This window comes from Moschus berezovskii, chromosome 19, assembly GCF_049115385.1.
Source record: "Moschus berezovskii isolate FMDL1 chromosome 19, NW_MosBer_1.0, whole genome shotgun sequence".
NCBI classification, from domain to species: domain Eukaryota; kingdom Metazoa; phylum Chordata; class Mammalia; order Artiodactyla; family Moschidae; genus Moschus; species Moschus berezovskii.
In genome coordinates this window covers 5,303,704-5,316,059 of record NC_142478.1, presented here as the reverse complement: position 1 = coordinate 5,316,059, position 12,356 = coordinate 5,303,704, and the positions used below count along the sequence as shown (strand labels likewise).

The following is a 12,356-nucleotide window of genomic DNA, read 5'->3' as shown; positions in this document are numbered from 1 at the left end:
AAAAATGTAGCAAAAACAGATTTATGCATAACTCTTACATAGAAATTTCACTTTTACAAATTTAGCTAAAGAAAATAATGCTTAAGGATGCTCGTTAAAGCATTGTTTTTCATAGCAAACCCCTGGAAATTAGTACAATAACTGGACTCCTAAAAGAATATTCTGGATAAATACACTACGCATTCATTAAATTTACTTTGTAAATATTTAAGGGCTTGGATATATGTACATCCAAAATGTATGGAAAACGAAGTTAGAAGACAGTATCCAGTAATGAGACAGGAGTTATGCAGAATGTAAGGTTAAGTCAGAGGACTTTAGGGAAGGGAAAATACTCTATGGGGCATCATCATGGTGGATCCGCGGGCACAAACCCACAGAAACGCACAACACTAAGAGTGATTACATTATGGACTCAGCGTGATTATGACGTGTCCATGCAGGCTCATCAATGTAACAAAGGCATGATGGTGAGTGGTGCTGATAACAGGGGAAGCTGTGCATGTGTGGGGGGCAGGAAGTACACGAGAAACACTGTACCTTCCTCTCAGGTTTGCTGTGAACCTAAACATACTCTAAAAAATAAGGCATTTAGAAAAACATTTAAGAATGGCATGCTAATTACCTTAATTTTAGCAAGAAAATTTGGGAACACATCTAGATGGTCAACAATAGCTAATAGGCTAAGCAAATTATGGCACAATGGGTGGTCACAGAAAAAATGAGGAAATACAGATGCTGAAAATCTTTTTTTTAAAGCAAATGACATAGGTAGACAATACAATGTTACATGAAAAAATACATGAACACAAAACGGTATTTGTAGCATGGCTTCCTCTCAGAGAAATGGACAGATATATAACACAAACACAGATAAACAGAACCTAAGAATAAGACATCAAAATATACCACATTACCATTCATACAATGGAATCTTACCCAGCCATTAAAAAAAATGAAATAACGCCACTTGCAGCAACATGGATGGACCCAGAGAGAGTCACACTGGGTGAAGTAAGTCAGACAGAGGAGAAATATGTGTGACATCCCTTATATGTGGAGTCTAAAAAGAACTGATATGAATGAACTTAAAAAACAGAAAGATACAGAGGTAGAGAGTGAACTGATGTTTGCCTCTACACACTGTTCTATTTAAAACGGATAACCAACAAGAACCTACTGCAGAGCACAGGGAACTCTGCCCAGTGTTGCGTAGCAGCCTGGAGGGGCAGGGAGTTTGGAGGGGGAACAGATACATGTATGTATATATGGCTGAGTCCCTTTGCTGTCCACCTGAAACTATCCCAACACTGCTAACTGGCTGTATGCCAACGCAAAATGAAAAGCTTAAAAAAAAAGTGGTAATCTCAGTAGAGGGATTATGAACAACTTTATTTTCATTATATTCTTTATATAACTTCCAAATCTGTTAAAAATGTATAGCTTATACAATCAAAAAGTAAGGTTTATAAAATATCATATATAATGGGCTTAAGAGTGACTCCTCACAAGATAAACCCTAGAACGTCTGAATGCAACCTTAATTTGGAAAAGGGTCTATACAGATGTAATTAAGGATCTCATGATAAAATCAGCCTGGATTTAGGCTGGGTCCCAAATGGCACATGTCCTTATAAGACACAGAAGGGGAGGGAAACAAGGGGGAGGCCATGGGAAGGCAGAGGCTGAGATCAGAACGATGCACCTATAAGCCAAGAGCTGCTGTTAACTACCAGAAGCCAGGAGAGAAGCAGAAAGTGGATGCTCCTTCACAGCCTCCAGGAGGCAACCCTGCCAATACCTCTACTTCAGATTTCTGGCCTCCAGGACTGTGAGTGAATAAAAGTTCCACTGTGCTAAGCCACCAAGCTACGGTAATTTGTTACTGCAGCTGTAGAACACTAACACACCAGGTAAACCCCATTAACAAACACCAGAACATAGATGAGCAGTTTCACTTCTTCTGAAGTAAATTACACACATAAATGGGCTTGTGTATGACTGTGTGTATGTATACGTGTGTGTGTGTGTGCATACAGGCATGCACGTATATTCCACCTTAATTTTCCTAGAACGGATACCCCGAACACAAGAATCATGGTCATGGCCCAGAAACATTACATAAGGACTTTAACAAACATTCTTCATCTCTAGAAATTTATGCTTCCATGAAGTGAAAGATTTGCAGGAAAGATGACCGGTATTCATCAAAACATTCTGGCACATCTTTGATACTTACTAATGCCTTTTTCTTTGGGAGCAATCTTCTCCATGTCTTTTAGTTGAAATACATCTTTCTGTTTAAAAGAGTTAAAAAAAGATGAAAACCATGTATTTATTTTCTACTATATATTTATATTCACTGTAATTATGTTTATAAAATATTGTATTAGAAAACTATGCCTGGAAATGAACAGTGTAATAGAATCAAGAATTATAGAGCTAGAAGAAATTGTAATTATCTTGTTCAGTACCTTCAACAGAACTTAAAAAGGACAGATTTTGCATGAACATACAATCCCTTAAAGTAACTGGAGGGCAGAACATAAAGAACATCTTCCCAATGAAGTGTAAAATCTAGTTATGATGAATCATTTGTTAACATGAGATAATTGGCTTCTCTGACACTTTGATTTACAGAAAACACAAACAGTGCTTTGCTTAGTATATACCATACATTACAGATTTAGCAGCTATAACTGAGACAGACAGCTGTCAAGATTTGTTTTCATTTAAGGCTTCATGGAAGAGCTACACCTAAATAAGAAAATCGTGCAATGCATGGCTGCCTGTCAATCATTAACCTATGCATGCTACATGCCACCACATGCAAAGCAAAACACTGTGGGGAAGATACACACACAGAATACTCAATCTCACAGCTGGAAAAACAAATCTATGCAGAATACTCCTTTAATCTTTGGTTGAACTGGTCAAAAGAACTTGGATAACAGAAGTGAAACATTTGAAAAAGACTGAGTATTCAGTAATTAGAATTATTGTGATTATTGTTATGGAAATCTGGGATCAAAACTTGAAACGATAACTTCAATAGGATGGAAATTAGACATCATAAAAATTTTAAACTTAAGCTCATTCAAGGGCACTATAAGAAACTGAAAAAAACTAGAAGAAAATATTCACAAAACATACCTGACAAAAGAACAGTACCCCAGATATACAACCCCCGCAAAAAAAGATGAACTGATAGATGGATAAAGGAATGGACAGATGAGTATATATGAGAAAGCAAGTAGAGTATAAAATGTTAATGGTGCAATCTACAGTGGGCATATAGGTATTCACTGTGAAATTCTTTCATCTTCAATTATAAGATGTTGGAAAAAGTAACTTCATTTCAGTACACTTAAAATTTAGTAAATTCAGGAAAATACTAAGTCATTGGTCCTATTAATAGATTGTGAAACAAAATTTTGCACACTTCGGATCAACTATTGAAAGTTCTGTAGAGTCGCAGAGAATATGCAATAAATTACTAACTTTAGGCCTTTTATACATTAAAAAAATCAATTAATCAAACCTATTTGCAAATACCTTAGATTCTCTGGAAAAAACATGAATGCATTAAGACATCTGCCTACATGTGGTCATCAAGGAACAGCCCCAGACATACCAACTGCCCCAGTGGGGTTGCTGTGTAAATAAATATGCTTGCAAAGAACTAGCCTCAGAACTGAAGTGTGGTCATTTAAGAGAACAAAGAAAATGGTCCCAAGTAAATACTGGTTCTCCCCTACATTAAACAGATAATAAAGAAAAGAACACAATGGTTCTAACTTTCAAAATCAAAACTATGAATAAAGATACCACTGAAGACACACAGTTATAATACTAAATAAACTTTTAATTAAGCACTTATGACCTAGGCATCATAATGTTTTACAGATTATTTCATTTAATCCTTATACCAACTCTGTGAAGCAGGTACAAGTTATTATTAGCCTTTTGCTTCATAGGTCAAATAACTTGTTTACAGTCACAAAGCTATTAGGTAAAACAGACTTCGGGTACTAGTTCTCTGTCTTTGAGCTGTACTGTTGCCATCTTCTTCTTAAGAGTAACAGGGAAAGAATTCGTTTTCTATTATATTAGCAACTTCGAACAAATCTACGTATGTATTCATGTGAATGAATAGGAATATATGAACATATAATGTATGTATTCATATGAACAACGAGATCAAACCAGTCATTCCTAAAGGAAATCAACCCTGAATCTGGAAGGACTTTTGCTGAAGCTCCAATACTTTGGCCACCTGATGCAAAGAGCCGACTCATTGGAAAAGACAGTGATACTGGGAAAGATTGAGGGCAGGAGGAGAAGGGGGCAACAGTGGATGAGATGGTTGGATGGCATCACTGACTCAATGGACATGAGTTCGAGCAAACTCAGGGAGATAGTGAAGGACAGGGAAGCCAGGCGTGCTGCAGTTCATGGGATCACAAAGAGATGGACACAATTTAGCGACTAAACAACAGCAACAATTCATATGAATGAAAATGTATAGGAATATATGAATTGGAATCAGTCAATTAATACAATAAATTCTGTCTTTACATAAAAACTAATTATTGAACTTCTTTAACCTCCTAATACTTGTTACAGTCACAGTATCTTAGTCATCAGTGTCTTAATGTTATAGAAAGCTGAGTTGAAAATGTTTACTCAGAAACAGCAATTTTGGTATTTGAGAAAATTAACAATATCATAAAGGACAAAATACCCTCCCCAGCCTTCCACTGCCTGGTAGGAATTAAATCTACCTTTCTGGCTCTGAGACCATAGGAAAAATATTTCAACTCAGCAGAATAAATAGTCATAAGCTTCACCTACATCATTATGAAGATGAGGCTCTGTTCTGGATTGTCAATGACTTTTATTAAGTCATGACTTGTAAGGAAGATTAGTAAGATTTCACTTAGAGGGCAAACAGTTAAAAAAAACTCTCAATATTTCATTTGTCTTATTGAGAGTCTGCATTACCAAAATGAAAATATTATCATTATTTTAAATTTCATATTTTATTTTGCCATTCCCCCCTACTTCATATTTGTAAATAATGAAAATAGCCAGTAGATTGGGCCAAACTAGACTCTGAAGATCCGGCCAAGTCATAAAACATAGAAAATTAATATTTTTGTAGGTCGAAAGTTTGGATTTTAACCTGAAAATGAAGCCACCATATAGCAACATGGTGAAGAAAAGTCTCTGGATCCACGAGACAGGGTTTGAATCCTGGCTTTGCCACACAGGAGCAGAAACCTCAAACATACTTCCTGTTAGTGGCAGGAACAAACGTCTGGAATAAAGGGAGGAGGCCTAGGGAGCATCACATCACGTGTCACACCAGAGGCTCTCAGTCTTTTGACACCAGGGACCAGCTTCATGGAAAACAAGCATTCCACAGACGGGGTCTAGGAGGTAACACGAACGATGGGGAGCAGCGGGGAGTGGCAGACGAGGCTTCAGAAGCTCCACTTGCTTCACCTCCTGCTGCGGCCCAGCTTCGAGGTTGGGGACCCCCTATGTTATACCATACCCAGGCTAATAAACGAAAAGAGGCTGCATTTAGCACTGTCTTTATAATCAGATGATCCTCCCTGGGTTTAAATGGCAATCCACTCCAGTGTTCTTGCCTGGAGAATCCCAGGGATGGGGGAGCCTGGTGGGCTGCCATCTATGGGGTCGCACAGAGTCGGTCACGACTGAAGCGACTTAGCAGTAGCAGCAGCAGTTTTATGACTATCATTTCTTTATTTGAGATGTCTTGTTTTTTGAGATACAGGGCTGGTATTTTATGCTGTTATCTCAGAAGTCCAGGTCTGTAGAATGAGGAGAACCACAGTAGTGATTTCAGAGGGTTAAAAATGATAAAATCAGATAAATACACCAAGTGCTTAAAACAGCAGTGTGCACCCAGGAAAAGCTCAACAGATGTGAGCTATTATCATTATTTTTTTCAGGCAAAAGTGGACACAATCAAATATATGCTTCAGAAAGATAATTATGCCAAAATGGAAAACAGCATGGAGGTTCCTTAAAAAACTAAGACAGAACTACCATATGATCCAGCAATCCCAGTCCTGGGCATACATCCAGAGAAAAACATGGTCTGAAAGGATACACGCACCCCAATATTCATTACGGTGCTGTTTACGATAGCGAAGACGACATGGAAGCAAGCTAAACATCCACTGACAAAAGAACGGATAAAGAAGATGTAGTACATATATACAACGGAATATTACGTGGCCATTAAAAAATGAAATACTGTCATCTGCAGCAACATGGATGGACCTAGAGATAATCACACTAAATGAAATAAGTCTGACAAAGAAAGACAATTGTCACAAGTATCATATGATACTGCTTACAGGGGGAATCTTAAAAAAAAGATTCAAATGAACTTATTTACAAACCAAAAGCAGACTCACAGACTTAGAAAACAAACTTCCGGTTACTGGGGGGAAGGGTGGAGAGGAGGGTCAGACTGGAGTCTGGGACTGACATGTACACACTGCTATATTTAAAACAGGTAACCAACAAGGAGCCACTGTAGAGCACAGGGAACTCTGCTCGACATTCTGTAACAACCTAGATGGGAAACGAATTTGAAAAAGAACAGAGACCTGCATAGTAGTAGTGGTGTTAGTCCCTCAGTCACGTCTGACTGTTTGCAACTCCATGGACTGCAGCTCGCCAGGCTCCTCTGTCCATGGAGCTCTCCAGGCAAGAAAACTGAAGTAGATTGTCATTTCCTTCTCCAGGGAATCTTCCTGACCCAGGGACTGAACTCAGGTCTCCTGCACTACAAGCAGATTCTTTACTGTCTGAGCTATAGGGAAGCCCCAACATTACACGAACATATCATAAAAAAATAAAAACATAAACAAATGGCTAACCAGCTATGTGCATTTGAGGTGAATATTTATATATTAATGTCTGAGAACTACTGTTGAATTATTTACCTCAGACCTAAAAAAATTTCAATAAAGCTCATAAATGTATAAACACTTACACACAGACATTACCAAAACCACAAGAGAAACTTTTATTAATCTAATCTTAGATTTACTTCTAAAAAACCTACTATAATTATTTTACCTTTCACCCACTGTACGAATAAAGCACTATATATATGCAAACAAAGAGATGTGCTGCATTGATAAGTTTTTGTAAAAGAAACTAAGAATGTCATTGGTTTTACCACAAATGGTAGGCCTTTCTGATATTATTCCTATAGAAAAACATACCACATTTTTAAAAATCCTACATTATAGCTACCATTATGGTAGGTATAATTATGGTACATGCAAATAATGATAGCTACAATGAAGGATTTTTTAAAATGTGGTATGTTTAACTGATTTATATATGCGACATTAACCTATGCAACTTTCCACAACAAGTCAGGGATAGGGTCAAGAACTCTGAGTCAGGTACAATCCAGGAAGAAATCACTATGGTGAGCCTGATATTAAAGACTAAAGTTTTCTGGCAAGAACATGAAAAATGAAATAGCATGGCATCATATTTAATCTTTCAGAGCCTCAAGATAATATTCTACACTGGAATATTAATTAATCAAATACTACTACCCAGCAGTATTTGAAAACTTGTAGATTATACTATCTTTCAATTAAGTTACCAACATAACAGTACCAAGTGAGGCAGCGTGTGTGCACGTGTATTAATGTGTATGTGTGTGGAGGCATCCTCATATACACACGGAGAAACCAGAACACAAACAAACGATCACCAGCCGACTTGGAAACGCGAAGTACACAACTGAATAATAGAGTCTGGGGACACGCTCTATACTGAAGCAGACCGAACATGCTGTCCACCTGTGTGCTCAGTCATGTCCAACCCTTTATGACCCCAGGGACTGTAGCCCACCAGGCTCCTCTGCCCATGGGATCTCCCAGGCAAGAATGTTGGAGTGGGTTGCCATTTCCTCCTCCAGGGATCTTCCTGATCCAGGGATTGAACCCACGTCTGTTGCATTGGCAGGCGGATTCTTTACCACTGAGCCACCTGGGAAGCCCATCCTTCCACACTGAGGGGGAAATCTCAGGGTCACTGAAATGTTAAATTATAAAAACAGTATGTTTTTTTCTATTTTGTTCAATAATGTGTCTAGAACTATGCCTGGAAATTAATAGATGCTTATTTGCTGAATGGATTTATTAATCCGTGTTTCTCTGATTTTGATACATGACCATGGAAAGGGGACAATAAGATAAGTCTTTCAGAGACAGAAAAGCATCAGTGTCCTCCTTAAGGGAAGGCCTTTGCTGCCTTATTTATCTTTGTTACATTAGCATCACAAGCAGGGAAGATGGACATGGCTAATACACATTAGCAGAATGAAAATTAATTCAGTGGTGTTAATATTCTGTGGAAAACTGAGAAAACAGGAAAAGTGGCTGATGTGCTCCTCCCTCATTTAAAGTATCCAGTCTGCTAGTATGAGTTGCATTTAATCACTGAAAAAAAATAATACACAAGCTCTGAACTATCATCATGCTATATGGAGCTGCCCACAACTGGGTTAATAAAATTTAGGCATTTACATAATGTATGCTTTAAAGCATTTAAACATGAATGTAGTCAAAAGACTTAAAGCTTAGGTTACTTCAACATTTCAAAGAACATTCCGTTTTTATATGCAGATGACAGCTGTAAAACTCAAAGGTCCATAGTTAGTGCCACAATTTTGGAGAAAGCTGTGTTCCTGACTGGAAGTTTAGAAGGGTAATATGAGACACATACAGTGTATGGCAGAACACTTCCAGTATATCACATATGAACATTTCTGCAGCAAAATATACAAATATTCAGATAAACAATAAATGTGACTGTCTTATGTTAGTCAGGGTTAGGTTTGAATAGCTTATTAAAGCACTTTTTAGTTTTCAGGGCTTACTGGACTCTTGGTCTGCAGACAAGGGACTGTAGATTTATTTCATACTTGTTTACCCAGCCAGAAGCTTCGTAACAAGTTTATTCGTAGCATATTTTTCGTCTGTCTCCCATACTCCAATCTTAAGTTAGTTTCTGTAAAACACGATCTACAAGTTTAAATAGGCTAGACGAAGACCCTTGAGAGTCTCTTGGACTGCAAGGAGATCCAACCAGTCCATCCTAAAGGAGGTCAGTCCTGGGTGTTCATTGGAAGGACTGATGCTAAAGCTGAAACTCCAATACTTTGGCCACCTCATGCGAAGAGTTGACTCACTGGAAAAGACTCTGATGCTGGGAGGGATTGGGGCGGGAGGAGACGGGGACGACAGAGAGTGAGATGGCCGGATGGCATCACCGACTCTGTGGACATGAGTTTGAGACACCTCCGGGAGTTGGTGATGGACAGGGAGGCCTGGCGTGCTGTGGTTCATGGGGTCGCAGAGTCGGACACGACTGAGCGACTGAACTGAACTGATGATGTTAAAATTACTGAACTATTAGTACGACTGTTATCAACAAAAGGGGTGACAATCCATGGCAGTTATTTCTACGCTGCAGCTGTAGATTTACAAATCGTTATAATCTTCTTTGCACAAATATCTGACAACTGAGGCACGACATACTTTGACATCGCTTGATGATAGAAATACCTAGAAAGCACTGTTATCAGTAAGCAGATATTAAGGTCATCATAAATTGTGAAAACAAAATATGAATTATGTATTTTAAAATCTAGGATTACAAGGCAAAAGTTAACCCTTGAAACCATTCCTTCAACAAATCCTTACCCAGTCAATAAGCCATAGTGTTTAATGATGCTGGAGTTAGACACCCAGGTTAGAATCTTACTCCATCATCTACTAGCTCCAGGGCAAGTCAGCTAAACTTCCTACACCTCTGGATCCTCTATCTACAAAATAGGGAGAACATAATGCAATCTGTTACTTCATGAGGTAATTTTAAGGATTAAATGAGTTCACATGTGGAAAGGACTTAGAACAGTGTCTCCCCTGCATCCCAAGTTAGACTCTATTATACTGTTACCCTGTTTTATCAACATCAAAACCTCAGCATTACTTTTCTGCTTCCCTGAATTAGAATCTAAGCTCCATGAGGGCATGGCCTTTGTCCATCGACTTCACTGTTATGTCTACAGAGCCTAGAAAAGTTTCCAACCTTGTTCTAAGTTCTTAATACATATTTTGGGGCTGTTATTATTATTAATAAATCTCATATCCAGATATAAGTGAACAATATACAGCAGCATAATTCATGTGGAAAAAACCAAGATGTGAGACCAAGCAATAACACAAGTTTCTTCTGTCCACAACTTCTTTGATTATCTGCCTAGCAAACAAACATCCTTCCTGTTTTAAAGGTGCTGTGAAGCCTTTCCTGAGCCATTTGCATTGAGACTAAGGTGGCCCTCTCATGCTCCTACAGTATTTTGTATAGGAGTCCATTTAAGCAATTATCCCTTTATACTGTAAGGGAGATTCTTGTATATGTATAAACAAATCACTTTGCTGTACCTGAAACTAACACAATGCTGTCAGTCAACTATGCTCCAATATAAAATTAAAAAAAAAGAAATCATGGTGCCAGAGGGCAGGGCAGTCTGGATAGAAATGTGAAAGTCGCTCAGTAGTGTCTGACTCTTTGCGACCCCATGGACTGTATAGTCCATGGAATTCTCCAGGCCAGAATACTGGAGTTGGTAGCCGTTCCCTTCTCCATGGGATCTTCCCAACCCAGGGATGGAACTCGGGTCTCCTGCATTGCAGGCAGCTTGTTTACCAGCTGAGCCACCAGGGAAGACCAAGAATACTGGAGCGGATAGCCTATACCTTCTCCCTGGGCTATCAGGGAAGCCCCGGAATAGAAGAGACTCTACAAACACTGCGATGGGTTCTTTCACGCTCCACAGCCCACAGGAACCACAAGTGTTTGTTGAATTTTACTCATTCTTCAGGAAATTGGTCAATACTGATTTCTAGTGAAAAAGGTACAGTTAACACTGGATGACATATACTTAAAGAGAAAACTGCACAAAGTACTAAAAATCTTAAGGGAAACAACTTACCGTCTCATAAAATATTTCCATCATGCGGGTTCTCTTTTCCTCTGCACTTAGTCCTTTTTTCTTCGACTAAAGCACAAAAGTTAGGCATAAAAGTTAAAAAGTAAACTGCTTTAAAAACAAAAAACCAATGCTTTTTAAGACAACTTGATTCGAAACATTATTAGAAATAATGCACGGTCTTGTCTGAGACAAGAGGGTTAATAAAACTCATAGCCAGGCCTTGTGGTGGGTGCTGCCACTATAACAACTGTGGCTGAGATAGTCTGGCATTTTGTAGAAATTCAATATGTATCAAATGATCAATAAATCACTGTATCTACCTTCAAAAGAGTTAATCTCTCAAAGAAAATAAACAGACATAAAATGCTTCTCATTGATGAACAGGTACATGCATAAATTGCTACCCAAGACAGAATGAATTAATTCTACCCAGGAAAGAGAGAAGGGTTAGCTCGGAAGGCAAGAGATGACTGGGATTTTGGCAAGTTGAGAAACAGTGAGGAGGGTATCCTGGACAGACCACACATAGGCACAGGGTTATGGACGTTCATGGAATGCTCCAGAGAGACAAACACTTTGGGACGATTATTAAATGAATAAGGGTGTACAGGGAGTGGCAGATGAGATGAGAGAGGTTGTCTGGGGCCAGATTATGGCAGGCTAACTGTCCAGTTAGAGCGCAGACTTTACTCCAGGCAACTGAGGAGCGACAGGGCAATTTCTAGGGCAGGGAGGTAGAGTAACGTAGCATTGTGGAGGGCAGGCTGGAGGAAGGAAAACATATTCAAGTAGAAAATGAAAGCCTACTTCAGGCGATTATTATCCTAGAGCTACCCTTTAGCCAATCTGCAATTAAGATAATTAAGATGTAATCAAAATGTACTGCTAATAATAAATTTTACTCTGTATTTTATAGAGAGTATATACCTAAAGCTAAAGTCTGATTTTTCAAAAAACTGAATTTCCTCAAAGCAAATATTTACAGAAAATAACAGAATGAGAACCATAATCCCTAGTGCTCTCACGGAAGATTCCACATCAATGTTTCTGAAGTAATCTGCATCTTTCTCAAAAACTGCATGGGTTTATAGGGGGATATGGGCTTCCCAGGTGGCACTGGTGGTAAAGAACCCACCTGCCAATGTGGGAGATGTAAGAGATCTGAGGTGGGGAGTGAACCCAGGGTTTGATCCCTGGGTCAGGAAGATTCCCTGGAAGAGGGCATGACAACCCACTCCAGCATTCTTGCCTGGAGAATCCCATGGACAGAGGAGACTGGTGGGTT

The 12,356-nt window shown here is 38.8% G+C and overlaps 1 protein-coding gene across 1 annotated transcript in view; it reads right to left on the bottom strand.

The window, feature by feature from the left end:
• The window catches only part of MND1 (meiotic nuclear divisions 1), a 97,050-nt gene that overhangs the window by 70,838 nt on the left and 13,856 nt on the right, over nucleotides 1-12,356 (bottom strand). The window contains exons 4-5 of the mRNA XM_088828428.1: nucleotides 11,072-11,137; nucleotides 2,240-2,297 (exon numbers count right to left, since the gene is read on the bottom strand). Coding sequence (XP_088684554.1) covers nucleotides 2,240-2,297; nucleotides 11,072-11,137 — 124 coding nt within the window. The remainder of the gene's footprint in view (nucleotides 1-2,239; nucleotides 2,298-11,071; nucleotides 11,138-12,356) is intronic.